The 16,975-nt window shown below is 43.8% G+C and overlaps 2 protein-coding genes across 19 annotated transcripts in view; both read left to right on the top strand.

Moving 5' to 3' along the window:
* Positions 1-16,975, top strand: part of LOC6727041 (protein AF-10) — a 28,594-nt gene that overhangs the window by 6,471 nt on the left and 5,148 nt on the right. For 11 of the 17 annotated variants that reach the window (XM_044923185.1, XM_039294567.2, XM_039294569.2 and 8 more), the window contains exons 6-7: positions 15,703-16,195; positions 16,295-16,655. In XM_044923185.1, the coding sequence (XP_044779120.1) occupies positions 15,703-16,195; positions 16,295-16,655 (854 nt within the window). Of the gene's footprint in view, positions 1-9,337; positions 10,730-15,702; positions 16,196-16,294; positions 16,656-16,975 lie in introns of those variants that run through there. The other 6 variants (XM_044923187.1, XM_039294580.1, XM_044923186.1 and 3 more) reach the window with 1 other exon arrangement.
* On the top strand, positions 136-4,355 carry LOC6727042 (muscle LIM protein Mlp84B). 2 transcript variants are annotated; one of them, XM_016175858.3, is made up of 2 exons: positions 136-241; positions 2,040-4,355. In XM_016175858.3, the coding sequence occupies exon 2, from the start codon at positions 2,118-2,120 to the stop codon at positions 3,603-3,605; it is 1,488 nt and encodes a 495-aa protein (XP_016033531.1). In that variant the 5' UTR covers positions 136-241; positions 2,040-2,117; the 3' UTR covers positions 3,606-4,355. The 2 variants fall into 2 exon arrangements, with proteins under 2 accessions (XP_016033531.1, XP_016033530.1); XM_016175857.3 differs by lacking the exon at positions 136-241 and adding an exon at positions 1,160-1,281.

Below are 16,975 nucleotides of genomic sequence, written 5' to 3'. Positions count from 1 at the left end.
GAGCAGATATTTTGTGATTTGTTGGGATTGTTGTTCGGATCGCTAATGTATTTATTGTTGGGGCTATATAGTCATCCCTATCATTTTCTCTGGCGACAAAGTTGCCTTCGTGCCGTGTGCAGACAAAGACTCAAAGCGCTTGACAAATTTTTCAGCGCGATCAGTCGAAAATCGTTGTTAATCGAAGCTAAACTAAAATTAAGGATATTTCTCTTGCGAACCTTATTATTACGAACGAAAAGTAAATATCAGTTTTTTGTCAATGGAAAAGCAAAAAAACAATATCATCAACCACGCATAACCCACTAATTCTAATTCAATAATTTGTGTTGTGTTTGTCTAAAAAATATCGGTTCAAGCTCTGCTAAAAACCAAACGCGAAGCGATGAAAATACAGTTTTGTCAAGCGATCGTTTAAATTTAGAACTTGTGTGTAATTTGGACCATAATTTGACCCACAAATGAGAGGAGGAATGTATGGCTCCACAGAGGAAGCATTTTCCCACACGCTATTATTTATAGATTCCGTTTTTTCGAGTGTGAAAAACTTTACGGCAACTGTCTCACTCAATAAAATTAGAACTATTTGCGAGGAGTTTGTTTTTCCAATCGAGTTTCATTGAAGTACAAATCATCGTTTCAAATCGAATAGCCCTTCTGAAGTCACTAACTTTGAATAGAGAAAAATGAAAGATACAGTTCGTACTCACAAAATTCTTTAAAAACTACAACCAAATTATTGAAAGTTATACCGTTGATTGCAGTAAAGTTAAAATGTTTAGCAAAAGTATTATATTTAGTCGGAAATATAAACAAACTCCCAGATGCCTGATTCCTAACAGAGGTAGCCAATGCTGTGCAACTTTACGATCATCATTGATAATCTCCCACTGGGATATAAATGTGCATATAATATACACAAAAGATAGCGAACATCAAAAAAAATGAGATACGGCCAAGAAAAAGCGAGTGAAGGATGTGGAATAAAAAACTTTTTCGAAGAATCGAAAAAGTTTAAAAACCGCAGACGCAAAGCAATATGTTTCCATCCCACTCTCTGGCGTTATTTGATGAAAACTGAAATAAAACGAAGGAAAACTGCTCCGTGTTGCCGCATCTTAAGTTTCTCAACTCGATGTGCTGAGCAGGAAAACTCAGTGGCAGCGGCGAAAAGTCGACCGCGTTGCCGTGCCGTGTGCACTCACAATTATATAGACTAGTTTGCTTTGAGCAATCTTCCAGTTCAGTACTCGGCGCTTCCGTGTGTGGTTTTAGTGCGTTGTAGGTTCCGTTCTATCTTGGCTATAATACACTCACACCCAACGGTTGGATATCGCCAGCTCTTAACCGATATTTTGCACGCAGCAAACGACCATTGCAAAGCACCTGACTAATCCATCGCAATCACTAGATAACCAGATTACCGGCCAGGGACGATGCTCATCTGTCGGCGGTGCTTTAGCTGTGACTCAGTTTTAGAACACCCAGATATGTACATATACATATATCTGCCATAGTCATTTTTTGTGTGTGCTTTCCTAAATCTATCTACCTGTCTGCGTTATTTTTATACAACATTTTCTGTATAGATACACATTTATTGCTCATGTTTTTCTCTGTGTTCTGTGATTTGAAAAATTCCTACTTTATTTTTTGTTGTCATGAGAAAGATGTTATTTTTCGATCATTAACATAGGAATCTTCAATATGAATTGCGTATACATACGTCCGGTTGGGTAATTTTCTGGCACGGGCGATGACGTCTCGACTGACAGATAAGAATCTTGATAGATGATCTACATAATGCATAATTGAGGAGAAATTCTCGACTGTCAAGTTGAATTTGTAATAGATCACTGTAAACAAGCAGCTTAATCGTCCTAGTAGGTTAACATGTACATTAGCTTTAATTAACTAGTTGGCAGATGCTTACCTCATCGCTTTCATCACCACCCAAGCTTCGACTTTCCTGCATTTCCCAGCAGGACGTACGCCACGATCCCATCGACTCTATGTGTTCTTCTATTTTGCAATTTCAGATAATAAACTTAATAAGTATAGTAATTGTACTCGCGTAGATCATTTTGATAGCGTTAAAAAACCGAAACACAGACAGAATGCCTTCCTTCCAACCGATCGAGGCCCCCAAGTGTCCGCGCTGCGGCAAGAGTGTCTACGCTGCCGAGGAGCGTCTGGCTGGCGGCTATGTATTCCACAAGAACTGCTTCAAGTGCGGAATGTGCAACAAATCCCTGGACTCCACCAACTGCACAGAGCACGAGCGCGAGCTCTACTGCAAGACGTGCCACGGTCGCAAGTTCGGGCCGAAAGGTTACGGCTTCGGCACTGGAGCGGGCACCCTCTCCATGGACAACGGGTCACAGTTCCTGCGCGAGAACGGCGATGTGCCGTCCGTAAGGAATGGAGCCCGCCTGGAACCCAGGGCCATTGCTCGTGCCCCCGAAGGTGAGGGCTGCCCTCGTTGCGGTGGCTATGTGTACGCCGCCGAACAGATGCTGGCCCGCGGACGCAGCTGGCACAAGGAGTGCTTCAAGTGCGGTACCTGCAAGAAGGGTCTGGACTCGATCCTGTGCTGCGAGGCTCCGGACAAGAACATCTACTGCAAGGGCTGCTATGCCAAGAAGTTTGGACCCAAGGGCTATGGTTATGGCCAGGGCGGTGGTGCTCTCCAGTCCGACTGCTATGCTCACGACGACGGAGCACCGCAAATCCGTGCCGCCATCGACGTGGACAAGATCCAGGCCCGTCCGGGTGAGGGTTGCCCACGTTGCGGCGGCGTGGTCTACGCAGCGGAGCAGAAGCTTTCCAAGGGCCGGGAGTGGCACAAGAAGTGCTTCAACTGCAAGGATTGCCACAAGACTCTGGACTCGATCAATGCCAGCGATGGTCCCGATCGTGATGTGTACTGCCGCACCTGCTACGGCAAGAAGTGGGGACCCCATGGCTATGGATTCGCCTGCGGCTCTGGTTTCCTGCAGACCGATGGCTTGACCGAGGATCAGATCAGCGCCAACAGGCCCTTCTATAACCCGGACACCACGTCGATCAAGGCCCGTGATGGCGAGGGCTGCCCCCGGTGCGGAGGAGCCGTATTCGCCGCCGAGCAACAGCTGTCCAAGGGGAAGGTGTGGCACAAGAAGTGCTACAACTGCGCCGACTGCCACCGGCCATTGGACTCGGTCCTGGCCTGCGATGGACCCGATGGCGACATCCACTGCCGCGCCTGCTACGGCAAGCTCTTCGGACCCAAGGGCTTTGGCTACGGACACGCCCCCACTCTGGTGTCCACCAGTGGCGAGAGCACTATCCAGTTCCCAGATGGCCGTCCTCTGGCCGGACCCAAGACTTCGGGCGGCTGCCCGCGTTGCGGTTTCGCCGTGTTCGCCGCCGAGCAGATGATCAGCAAGACCAGGATCTGGCACAAGAGGTGCTTCTACTGCTCGGATTGCCGCAAATCGCTGGACTCGACCAACCTGAACGATGGACCCGACGGCGACATCTACTGCCGAGCCTGCTACGGCCGCAATTTTGGACCCAAGGGAGTGGGCTACGGTCTCGGCGCGGGCGCTTTGACAACGTTCTAAACGAGTCTATTTTATGTATATCCAATCGAAACCCACATCCATGTCTGTGAACCGTTCCGATACTTCTGTCTAATGACCCATCTGTTTTAACTAACTATCCCTGAAATTAGCTAACTTAGTCTTCGTTTTGCTTCCAACGATTTTTGATCAACGATGCACTGAATGCAATTCAATTTTCTTTAGGTTATGTGAGATTAAGTTTAATATGAAAACAAGAAACAAGAATAAATGCCAAAAACATCTTGAAAACATAAAACTTACGACTCAAAGCGAAACTAACCATCGAACACAGACTAACGAACTAAACGACATTGACCACAACGAAGGAAGCAACTACTGCGAGCCAAAGTCGTTATTACTTTTTTGTATCTTAAACTATTTATTTTCGAAGACCAGCCAAGTATGTCTTATGCTCCAAATCGAAATATCCAGAAGCATACTTTGTGCAAAGTGACAAATTTTATACATATACATATACTCTTACGACGAACAATGATGAAAGATATGATGTTGTATATTTAGCTGATTTAGTTCTTACGATATACTTATGAAATCTGATTATTTATAATGATGTTTGAATGATTTCTCACCCATCTAATCTCTTGCATTCTGTTTGGGATGCCAGCCATGGCAGATATAAAATATTTATTTATTTATATATATATCAGCGTACATGTTCTGCATACACACACGCACACACACACATAACATCCAATAATATATGCCCCAGTGGGTTCCATGAAAACAAAATGATTTCGAAATGGTTTTCGTAGTTTTAATTGATTTAATTGGGTGCGCATACCTGAGATTCTGCATCTAAACTGTTGGTTGGCAATCTGATTGGAATGACCGGTGGGTGGTTGGGTGTTTGGGTTGAGTTCAATTCTGTTTGTTTCGGGATTGTTCGGTTCGGATTGAGCCAGCTCATCTGGTCTATATATAGCTTGTTCGGCCGACAAACATCGTGAAAAATAATTGCTCAACATACGCACAAAGAACGTTCCCTACATATACGTACAGGAATAAATCCTTGGTTGTGTGTGTGTGTGTGTGTGTGGTGCCTCTCGAGAAAAACATCGAAATGTTCCATAACCGTACTGAAATGGTTTTCTAAATATAAATATGATGCCAATATGGCTCACACAGCTGACCCGAAAGCTTTGCACAGCACTCAAAACTCTCACTCAAGAGAAGAACCTAAGAGATTGTTTTTAATCGCGCACACTTGTGAGGAATCCTTAGTTATATTATAATATTTATAACACGTGCCTGCTGAGAATGTTGTGTAATAAGTGCTTTACTCACCCACCTAGAGCAAAGTTCGTATTGCTAATGCACTTCTAGAAAGAACCCCTTGGGAACTAAATTTTAATGACTCGTCCCACGCCCACTTGTGAGCATTATTCACATTTCTATTCATTTTATTCGAAATCCTCTATAGGTATGATATGGTCTTATGCTCCGTGACGTTGACCACGAAAATACGTTGCCATGGGGTTGGCCAAACTAAATAAATTATTTTTTGTTTTAATATAATTTTTTGTTCAGACACAAATATCAAATAAATCGCCTTCAGCCAGGTGTGTTTACGTTAGTTTTGGTATCGCATTGGCGAGAATATTTATAGACCTTCCGAGTCAGCGTCTATTTTCGAGAGATTTTGGTTTTGAAATTGTTTCGCATATGACACACGGCACTTCAAAAACACCCGAATTGACGAGAATATTTTTGATGATCTCTAAATATACTTGGAGATGTATTCTACTCGTATTCGATATGGCTTTTCTAGTATGTTATTAATGTTCAATTTCTGGCTTTCAATGGCGCGAATAGATTTATGCCGCGACCATTTGTATACCTGATCGAACATGATAATGGCTAAGATAGAGAACATGTGGTTGTGCTGATTTTTTCGGTTTGCGGAAGACGAGTGCAAGGTTTTCCAGTGGGGGCTTGTGTTTACCCACCGACCGCGTTGAGATGTTACAGAAAAGGCGATTGATTGATTAGATCAGGAAATGACACATTCGAAATGACACAATGTGAAATCGAATGTGCATGATATCAATTGCCTTACGTGACTAGCGTGCATTTAATGGCCAACTTATTGATTTCACATTACAAAGTAAAATGTCCCAGTGTGTTTGACTCTGGCGGGGGTTAGAATGGAACCGCATCGAATCGGAACCGTTTGGCCACAGACTGACAGTTTTCAGCGGCTCACTGCTGCGCTCATTTGGGCCACCAATTGTGAGGACCAAATGGCAAACTACCGCAGGGAACTGTGGGGGGTGGCCTGAGAACCAAAAATCGGGAAGCGGAAGGACCTCAAGCGGGTGGTTCGGGTGGCATGTCCTTCGCTAGCGATAGTAGTGTTGCACAGTTTAAAAATCCACCCGCCCAACGGCAGGGTGATAATTCATAATTTGTGTTCCTCTTGACTGTTTCGATTATGAGCGGTTGTCAAATGTCAGGGGAAAACAACTGAGAATTACCGGGTGTACTTGCAACGAAACTACTTTTTATGACACCCTCACTCGGCGGCTGAGGGTTAGTTTTTTTATGATCTTGTCTTCGAAAGTCAGCCGCTCGGCGTGAATTTCACTTTTGGCCAGTTCTCCTGAAATGACCATGAAACTCGCTTCGACAAATACCTTTTGGCGTGGCAATTAATTTATTTCACTTCCTTGAAATGTCGGGTCACCCGAGCAACAACAACACCATGTTTGGGTGTGGGTGGGTCGTTGAGTTTTTATCGAATCTCCGGGTCGCGTGTTGCCTGAATTTGACAAATTCCCGTTAGCGACACGTGTCGCTATATTATTCCTGTTTGGACCTTTTGTGAATGCCTTTAGTTGGGTCTTGTGGTACAGTTATCAACAGCACTGATGCTAATAAAAAAAGTGGATATGTGGGTACTTTGGTCCTTGACTAAACCCCACCTCAAAGACTTGGCTTTTATAAATTTTAATATAATCGTTGGGATAGCAAATTGCAAGCTATTGTTATACTTTCACTGGGATGTAAATAATAATCAACCTGATTCATATTCGATGTGTTTTGTGCTTGTTTTCAACCCCAAAATAAAACTCTCACGACCTGGCAGCTCTGGCTGAACTAAACCGCTGAACTGACACTTGTGTAAATATTTCAGAGTGACATTTTTGTTTTAATTTGATTTTTTGGCAGGCGTGAGCTGCTTACCCTTCTGTCGTTTGATGATCAATAGTGCGTCCTTAATGCGTTTGCTCAGTGGCGTGTGCAAAGTTAAAAACGTTGCCTGGAGAAATATTTGCACAATTCATTTGATTCCTTGAGTGCTGGGAAACCCCCTTTTTTTAAGATTTGTTTGTCGGGTTGAACGACCCGCCACTGTCGAGACTTGAAAACATCACCTGTCTGAGCCCGGGGATTGCACTAATTAATGCATGTTTATGTGCTTTATGGTCGAGTTGCTTTTAATTATGAATTGTCCCTATGACAATGAGTTTTTGACAAGAAGTAACTTACAAAAAGCAATGTTGGAATTTCAATGAAACTTGGATTTTTGTTAAAGAATATTCTGATATTCTTTAAAAACCTGAAAACTAAAGGTCTCAAACAATGAACTTGGTCAGCTGAAGTATGTTCGTGATACCGAGTTTTGCCTGTAGTAAAATTAATTTTCCTAGCGGCAACGAAGACGGCGCCATTGTTCCTTTGCCACCTTTCTGGTGATTCGATTACGGTCGCGATGTTGCAACGGCAACATTTGTGCCCCAACGCCGCCCAACCCAAAAACCCAAAGACTCCCCCTTGGCTTTTGTTGGGTTTGTTTGTTTTGTAAAACAGGCACGTTCACCTGCCTTCCCCCCGCCATGCCCCTCCACCGTTGCTGCGTCGCCAGGTAAATGCCACTTAACGTTCATTTTTGCCTTTCTGCACCATGATTTTTTGGGCTTTTATTTGCATCGCAAATTATGCTCGCTTTTTCTTCTTCTGCTTACCACTCCAGCTGCAAACAATCTGCTGCTGCTGCTTCTTCTTCTTGCACTTCTTTTATTTATTGCCAATTGCAAATGTCTGCGGTGGCGGCTCCTTCTCTCCCTCTCCTCTCCTGTAAACATTGCCTTACAATTCAATTATTTTTCATTTTCCTGTTTTGTCTTCTCAAATCGCTGTCTGGTAACTACAACAACAAATACGGCTGCAACAACAGCAGTGAGAGTAGAATTAACCTGCATGCAGCAATTGCCACCCACCCCCGCCCTCATCGGTCTATCTCGCTCGCTCGCTGATGGGCATTGCATAAAGCACACACAACGAAATATCTACATCTGCGTTTGTTTTTATGTTGCAACCGTCTCTCGCTTTGCTCTCCGTATCTCTCACTCTCTTTCTCTCAGAAGTTGCTCTCCGAAACTGTTCTTAGGCTGGCTGGGAACAGTTTTCTTTCATTAAAGGTTATAGTTATAGCAATAAAAATACAAATTCTCCATGAATTTGTGTGTTTATTAATACTTTTATTATATTTAAACAATATTTATGAGTATAATATGCAAATAAAAGTGTTAGTGCCTTAAGTATTATCCGAGCACATCTGTTGACCGGTCTTAAATTGATGTTACAAGCAATAAACTTCCTAGCCCATAAACAACGAAACACCATTATTATATGCATATGTAGTTGTTCCTCTAAAGCCAGATTTTTATCCCTTTTTAATGGGTCTCATAAAATAAAATAACAATTACTGCAGCGACTAACAGGTACTTCTTGGCCCAGGAATTCCAGTTAGAATTTGCAGTCCCTGCTAACTTGGTCAGTCTTCTTTTAATTTATTGCTCTTTGTCACATTTCTGTTTTGCTAAGCTTTTCTTTAGCCTTCGCTCTTCCTGGTCATTACAGTGTTGTTTTTGCTGCTGCTGCGCTTTTTTATTACATCAACAGTATTACGACATGCAGTTTATGTTGTTGTAGTTCGGCTGCATTTGAATCCGAATCTTTGTTGCTCAAAGTGAGAGACAAGGAGAGAGAGATAGAGAGTACACTGCGTATGTGAAAGATTCACTTTTACACATAAAAAAAAGAGATGTGAGTTATTTTAAATGTAGTATTAAAGTAATCTTAATTTTTGCCATATTAGGCAATTATTGGATATCATTTCTTGATCATGATCTTTTGTAAATATCCTATTTGGAATTTAAACTGAAATATTGTTTTAATGAATTGTTTAGCACTGCATTTCTTTCTGTGCACCTGAGCTATACCGTTGCACAGTCTATACTTTCGACGTCACTCCTCGTGATGCATGTTTAGAGCCAGGCTTAACACTCAATGGTGAATTCATGAATTTGAATAAATTTGCACCTTGCTAATTGTTCTCAAGTACCTAAATCCCACTCCCAAATGCTCACTGGGTAACGTTTTTCCAGTTAACTTATGTGCCTCCGTTTGCTACTCAACTCCTTCATGTATGTTTGAACCTACGAAAGTATGTTTATTTTTATGCTGCCGCCGTGTGTTCTTCTGTTTTTTTACCGTCTGCACACCGGTGCGTGCGTGTGAGTGTGCGTCTGGCCTACGTGCAGACATGCACTCACACTGGCGCAGCAGCAACAACAATACATACAGACGTCTCAATAATCCCCCACGGAAAACCGGCTGCCAACCAAACCAACAACAACAATGCAGCACGCTCTCTGAGAGCGCTTCTACTCTCTGTGCTCTTCCTCTCCCGCTCGCTCCTGTGCTGTGTAGCTTCTAAGCGCTCGGATGGAAACTGGCCAGTTTATTCGAATTTCGAACTCCGTGCGGCCATGCAGCAACTATAGCTCCGTAGCTTACTCTTTGGCCATGCAGCTCCGCCGACGCTGCAGCCTCCGTGCATGTGAACCAGAAAAACAGTGGATAATTTGTTGATTTTCGGTTAAGCGAGAACGAGCGTGTGTGTGTGTGACACCTCCAATTAAGTTTAGTTCTGTGTGTGTTTTATTTGAAAAAAATTCACGTGGCCGCTTCTGGCTCTCGCATGTTTTTCCAACAAGAAATAACGACAAGTTTCCATTTAAAAGAAATTAAGTTTCGTTGAGGAAAAAAAGTTTAAACGTCGACGGTGATGTGTGTGCGCGCGTGAGAGAGAAGGCAATACGAAACAAGAAGTGACAGAGAGCAAGAGCCAGCCCAGTCGCCGCCACATAAAAAGTTATTCACCCCAACAACAACAAGAAAAGCAATAGCAATAGCAACAACAAAAACGGGAGAGAGAGCGGCGGAGGTGGTTCTCACGTATGCGCTGTGATTTTGTGATTGTGTTTGCGAGTGTTTGCGTGCGTGAGTGTATACAAAATACAGGCAGCATACAAAATAATAATATTGAAAGCGATACAACAACAAAGGCCAGGCCGTCCCGTCGAAGAAGAAACGTCCAAAAAGACTGAAGACGGAAGAACTGGAGAGCCTGTCCAGTTAATTACGGAGCACAAAGTAGAATCGAACAGCAACGGTGTGAGAGAGAGGGAGGAGGGATAGGGGTCAACCTGGCTCTCTCGCAAAGAAGACGGGGGCGAGGAGCGGCCAAAATGATGATGATGGACACCATGGACACCTCGCAGTCGCAGCCGATGGACGTGGCTCCGGCCGTTGCAGTGGCAGCCACATCGGGCGCAGCTCTGGTGGACTTTACCGCTGCCATGGTGAGCATGGCGGCCACCGCCGAGGCTGAGTCCGCCGAGAGCAACAACAACCACATCGACATGGCCGAGTACAAGGAGCATCGCAAGAACAAAAAGAAGAAACGCGAGAAGCGGGAGCGCGAGGGCAAGGAGCACCGGCATCACAAGCACCGCGATCGGGAGCATCGCGAGCATCGACGACATCGGGACCGGGAGCGGGACAAGGAGCGGGATCGGGAGGGACATCACCACCATCCAACGCACCACCACCCCAACAACAGCCAGCACTCGACCTCCGCCTCGTCGTCGCCTTCGTCCGCCTCCACCACGCCCTCGGCGACCATCGAATATGTGGGCGGCTCGGCTTCCGCCTCGCCCTCTTATCTGGGTGGTGGAGCGACGGGGACGGGTGCAGCGGTAGGAGCCACCACCACATATCCGCACAACTTAAAAATACGCTTCCTGCTTTCCGGGGTAAGAATTTGACTTTGCCTCGGTCCGGTCCACAAGACACTTTCCTATATCCCCTCCCCCTGTCATCAAAGAACACGGCGCCAAGCATATCCGTGCATCCAAGCATCTGTCCCTGCCAATCCCTCGAGTCTATTTTCGGAATTTCATGGAGGCTGTCTGGTCTGTCAACTAGGAAATGGTTGCAAACAGAAGCAGATCTAAAAGAGAAGTTATTTCCATTTTAGCGAGTCTTCTCGAATTCTGTGAAAACAATGATGATCCCATATGGTGATAAATATGTATTTTGATTCGTTGCTGTGGCAGGTGCTGTTAATTAAAATTATCAATGATCCTTGAATTTCAAGTATCAAATATTGTTGATACTAGGTTGCAGGAACTGATTTCTTATCTCGTTGAGAATGGCAAGATTCAAAGGTCGTTTTCGAGCACAAAAAATGAGAATCTCTTCCGTTTTTCATTTCGGACAAAAGCATGCTTTTACAATAAGGTACCAACGAACATTTTCAGGTAAAACATTCAAGCGAATTAATTGGAAAAAATAGTTTGACATCAGTATTCTCAGTTCGCTCAGTCACTTCTTGTTTTTAAGTATTAACCGCAGACATAAGAATTTTTCCAAATGTGATATTCGATCTCAACCCTTTCATTTTCGCTTAGAAACTGATCCGTTTTTTATTTGTCCTTTTTCTTTTTCTCATACTCATATCTCCCAACGTGAGTGATCGCCCTTTGTTTCCCATGATGCCGGGATACTGATCCAGCCATTAGGGTCTCTTATTTAAATTCCAACCATTGGCAATGCGTTTTATTTATTTAATGGATCCTTTATTTTAAAGCAACCCCCATTGCCAATGTCTTTGGCACTCCATCAATAATTTAAACGCATTTTCACCGTGCAGTGCACAACGTGCAACATGCACCTGCAACTGTGGGACCGAGCCACCTGCCCCGAATGCTGGAAAACAAAAGGAGCGATGAGAGGGAAGACACCTTCAATTACGCCGGGCTCCGCCCCTCGCCCGCATCCACTTTCCCTGCCCTGCCGTCCTTCCACTCCAATTGGCCTTAAAACGCATATATCAGAGTTGTGACACATGGTGCTCGATTATTGATTAGTGTAAGTGCCATTAAGGGCGGACTCTACTTCTGCTAGTCCTCCTCCATCTCCTGCTTCCTGCTGCCTTATCCAGGACCGACGTGACCGACCAGCCGAGGGGATTCCGGGCAGACAGCTGTTCGCCTTATCCTTGTCGTTTCCCCTTCAGAGGGCAAAAACTTATCCCGAAAACAGGACGGCTTCGCTGGCTGCCTGGGCATATCCCTGGGATATCGCATTGTATCCTGGCCGGGGTCGTTTCCTTCTTCTGGCCTTGTGCAATACAGTCAGCATGGCACATTTGCGCCTAGTTTACGACAGCTGCCAAGCATCTTCCTCGCTCCCTCGTGGCAACATCTTGGGCTCGTTCCTCGGAGCTACCCTTACGTTTTCGTGCCTGTGCGCTGGCTGTTGCTTCCTGGCGGCTGATTGATCCTCGCTTCGATCTTGTTACAGCTGCCGATTCTTAGCTCCCAGGTATGCGGGCCGTTGTCCTGGCCTGGGATCTGTATTCACTCACCTTTCCTTTCTGCTGTCATCTTGTTGTTTTTCGCTTGTCCCAACTTTTGCTCTAATTGTTATTTTAATTGGCAAGCGCGTCATGGTTTTTCGTTCAGCAGTGGATTAAACTGTAAAGAAAACATTTTTATAAGAACTGCTTTCCTGGGATTTATTTTATATTTATATTTATATTTACTGCTTTCCCTTTAATATTTATTTTGGTAACTTAAAATGTGCTTAGTAATTCTAAAAAACTACGTCTACTACCTGTCCTATTTATTATCCAAACATCTTACTTCGAGTGTTCTGTGTGGGATTTCCTTTTCTATTTATATGGCCATGTAAGGATTCACCAATTTTATGATAAAGGTCTTTTGTACAAAATTTTAGATTGTTTCTGGGCCTTTTCTTGGCGTATGATACTTAGTGTACTAAAGCTTATTATATTCTTGAGGCTTCAAGGCTTCGCAAATAAAAAATGGATGGGTCTTAGTTAATTTAATTTACGACCCCTCTAGTTCATCTGTTAAGTCCTTTGCAATCATCCAGAAGGCACTTACCGAAATCCTATCCATACATTCCCTTTGATCGCCCAATTATCCCCTAGATAAGTAGAAAGTTGTAGTTTCCCCTGTGCTAGACATTCCGTTTGCCACTTAAGGCCTTAATTCAATAAAGGATATACCAGACGTTTTGTTTATTCGTTGAAATCTGAGCAATTCCTCTTGATTCCTCGACGACTGCGTTTCCTCAGGCAGTTACAAAAAAAATAACGCTTTATTCAATTTGAATAATTCTATCGTTTATTTGGCGACTTGCTTGTTGTTTGCTTGGATATTTTCGTCGCTTATGCGAATTCTTTCCGCAAAGGGGACAAGGACAACCCTTTATACGACCATTAACCCACAGCATTGTTTGCCAGAAAGAGAGGGTAAATCGCGAAGGGGTAGGAGTGAGCAAGCAGTCATTCGAGCGCAGACACGCTAATATAATATTTATAGTTGGTGTTTTGCTTCCGGCTGCCTGAACTTAGCCGGGCTCCTTTTATTGAATTGAATTTGTCGCACAATGGAAATAAAATTGAAATGTGTCCAGGAAGCGATTTCCGAATGCAAAGCACGCTCAAGTTGTCGAAAAAAATATGTTTGTATAGCATAGGGGTTGCTTCGCTATCCTGATTCCGCTCCGACTTCAGGCCATTAGCTGCAGCAACAGGATAATCACGATTGCGGCAGCTGGCTAGCAGGAGAACCACAAAAAAAGCGGAGGGTTAGAAAACAATTCGAAAAGCTTAGGATGAGTACAGAACTTGACCATGAAAAAGGATTAACTCGATTTTCAATTACAAAACATGTCGCAAAACGTTGGCATACAGTAGAACTTAGCAAACTTTTAAACTGTATTGAAATACTGTGTGCCGATGAGAAGTATATTATTTTCACTTTTATGTTTGACGAAATACTACACTTTTCATAAACACCTCTGATTGTAACTCGATGTTTCAATGTAGCAGATGGCAGTTTGAGTGGTTCCCGGTAATGGCCGGTTCTTCCTTTTTCTTGACCTGAATCTAATGAGGCATGAAGGTGTTTTTGTCGGTTTTGGAAATTTGAAACCGCAGTTTTCAGAGCAACAGGCATGCGCTACCACCTCGTTGTTGAGAGATCCCAATTGAAACGGGATTTCCTATTGGGAAAACCACCCATCAGGTGGCAACGCCGTTCGTTCATAGGCTTTTCTTTTTGTCTCTTTTTTGTCTACGTGACGAAACTTCATTGCATTTGGATGTGTGTGTGTGTGTGTTATGTTGCACCCCAACCCCGATATTAAACAGCAACAACAATAGAGAGGAAGTCTGATGGCACAACGAGAGCGAGAGAGACGGAGAAGTAGCTAGTGAGAGAGAAAGAGAGTGAGTAAAGTGTGAGAGGGGGTGGGCGAAATCAAAATGAGCGGAGTTGGAGTTACTCTCTCGGTAGGCCTTGCTCTTTATTGTTTTTTGTGCATTCGCTGCATGTAACATTTGTTGCCCCACACAAACCGACGTATAAATATACATATAGTATATAATTGAGCTGCATATGGCAGCATATGTCGAGCCAAAACCACAAAAGTACAAACGTTACAAAAGCAAGAACAACGTGAAAAACTCGCCCAGCATTGCAGCAACATTTGTTGCAGCTGCAGCCTGGGTGTCTTGCATTCTTTTTAAAACTCTGACTCACTTACTTGTTCCGTTCGTTTTGTTTTTTTTATATATTTCTCATTTTTTTGTGTGTGCAGCAACATCAGCGATAAGAGCTTGTGAGTTGCATTAATGTGGCAGACTTTTTTTTTTATCTATATGGAACACATATGTAGGTTGTGAATGCAGCCTTCTCTTTCTCTCATCCACCCGCATGCATTTGCTGTAGCAACAACAATGGCTTGCTGTGATTGCTGGTTCAGCTGAACAGTTTAACAGCCTGTTATGGGCCTGTTAATCAAGCTGTGTTCTCTGGTGCTTTCCAGTTCCAGTGTCTTCTGCGATTGTTATTCTTCTGGCTCATTGGTGATGGTGTTGTAAACATGTGTTTACATGGCTCACCACCAACCGGATGTTGCTAATGACCGCAAAGCTAAAAAGCAAATCGGCCGAGGAACAAACACCATTATTTACACCGATATGGATTCCCCCTTGGGAAACTTTTGATAAAGTTTTGAAGAATGATTTTTGAAACACTCTGCGAGGGTATCATTTGAATGATTGAAATACAGATATTTTAGTTTGGAAAGACATTTTTAGTAACGTGAGTGGAAATTTCTTTAATAATTAGACATTTAGATCGATTCATCTTATAAACTTATTCTGCGTTCATAACCAAATGTCTGGCAGCTAGATACGTCTTAAGGTGGTCAGTTTTTGAAATGAATTAGCATGAATGCAAACCAAATATAAATATTAAAAAATCTTTTTAAAGTATGTGATACCAAATAATAATGTCGTTACTTAAGAGGTTCTATCATTATATTTTACATTTCTCATTAACATTATCGCAAATCCCATGCAGGAAATACCAACTATAACGTTTATATTTGCGTCATACATAAGTACTTGTCGTGAGCAAGCTTTAAAGTTTCAAATATGTGTTTGTGATCAGAGAACGCAAGTTTCTGATGCAAAACCATAACAACCCTCAACTGTTTTATAAAATCCCCCTTTCGTTGTGTATTACGAAACACAACTAGGGCTAACAAGTTCTTAGTTGTCAGATTCGCCGACCTTATCGTATAGTTAGTAGTATGGGTTTTTATCAGTTAGTTTTGTTTGCTTCTGAATCACAATCCAAGCATTCACATACTAATTTACCACTTCCTGCCTTCTTTTCGCCTGCAGCAACGTACCGAACTCAGCCCGCCGACCCATCAAACATCCGCAACCGCCGAAGTAAATGCACCGCTGGCCAGCTCGACGAGTGCATCCATTGCGGTAACTGCGAGTGCGACGGCGGCATCAGCCCCTCCAGCAACGGGCACCACTACCTCAGGCAGCAGCATTAGCGGCAATGCCGGCTCAACCTCCAGCGGTAACAGTTCCGGAGTATCGGCACCTGGAGGAGCACAATCCGCCGTGGGGTCTGGCGGCTATCCAAAGACAGAATCGAGCAAGTCGAGTGGCACCGCAAGCGCAGGCAGTGGCAGCAGCAGCAACACGAGTAGCACCAAGCACGGCAGCAACATCAAGGACATTAGCAGCAGTAGCAATCAGCAGGCATCGACTGCGAGCAGCAGTAGTGCACCCAGCCTTTATGTCTCCGTGCCACTGTCCACGGCCAACGTACCTGGAATCAATCTGCCCACCAGCAGCACTAGCAGTAGTAGCACCAGCGGTAAGTTTGAAAGTGCATACACTAGGAGTTACCCCGTAATGTGTATAAATAAGTAATAGTTTAAAATTGTAATGCCTGTGTACACATTTTTGTTTGCAGAATCCCATTCGGCATCATCGCGCAGCAGTGGTGCACAATCTCAGCATCAGCAGCAGCTAAGCAATGCTTTGGTTGGTCCGCCAATGGGAGGATCCGCTGGGGCTTTTCATGGCGGAACAATCAGCGGTGGGTCCTCGTCGGTCATCCAGCATCAGAGCGGCAAATCATCGCCGGCTCTGGGCACGCTAGTCAGTGGCAACAGTGGTGGCAGCATAATCTCCGCCAGTGGCATTCCATTACCGAGTGGTAACCTCACTGCCACGACCACGGAGAGCGGCAACTTGAAGATCAGCTATGAGAAGCAGACGACACGAGTGCAACAATTGCAGGAGCAGGAGGCGCCACCGGCCAGACGCAGCAGGTATGTGTGCTCGACTATAAGTCAGTCCCATTAGTGGCACTATCCATTGGTATTTGTTGCTTTTTGCTAGTGCTTGCTAGTTCTTTTAGTTTATATTCGATGTTAGATATATCTATTCAAAACCTTACGTTATGATTTTGTTGTTGTGTTGCTGTGAGTGTCCTTATTTTCACTCAGTGATATTTGGTTACGTTCTGTTCCTATGAAATCGAAAATAATATGAAGATGCAATTATTATATGCAAATCAAACAAAATGATTCGATATGGAAATATGCCAGATTCGAGTTCGTATCTTTTTTAATAGCACGAATGAAAGTAC

Source organism: Drosophila simulans, chromosome 3R (assembly GCF_016746395.2).
Source record: "Drosophila simulans strain w501 chromosome 3R, Prin_Dsim_3.1, whole genome shotgun sequence".
NCBI lineage: Eukaryota > Metazoa > Arthropoda > Insecta > Diptera > Drosophilidae > Drosophila > Drosophila simulans.
Note: the sequence above shows the minus strand (reverse complement) of the source record. Positions and strands in the feature narration are given on the sequence as shown.

Coding starts and splice junctions, on each gene's coding strand:
- LOC6727042 (XM_016175858.3), top strand. CDS start 2,118: ATGCCTTCCTTCCAACCGATCGAGGCCCCCAAGTGTCCGCGCTGCGGC.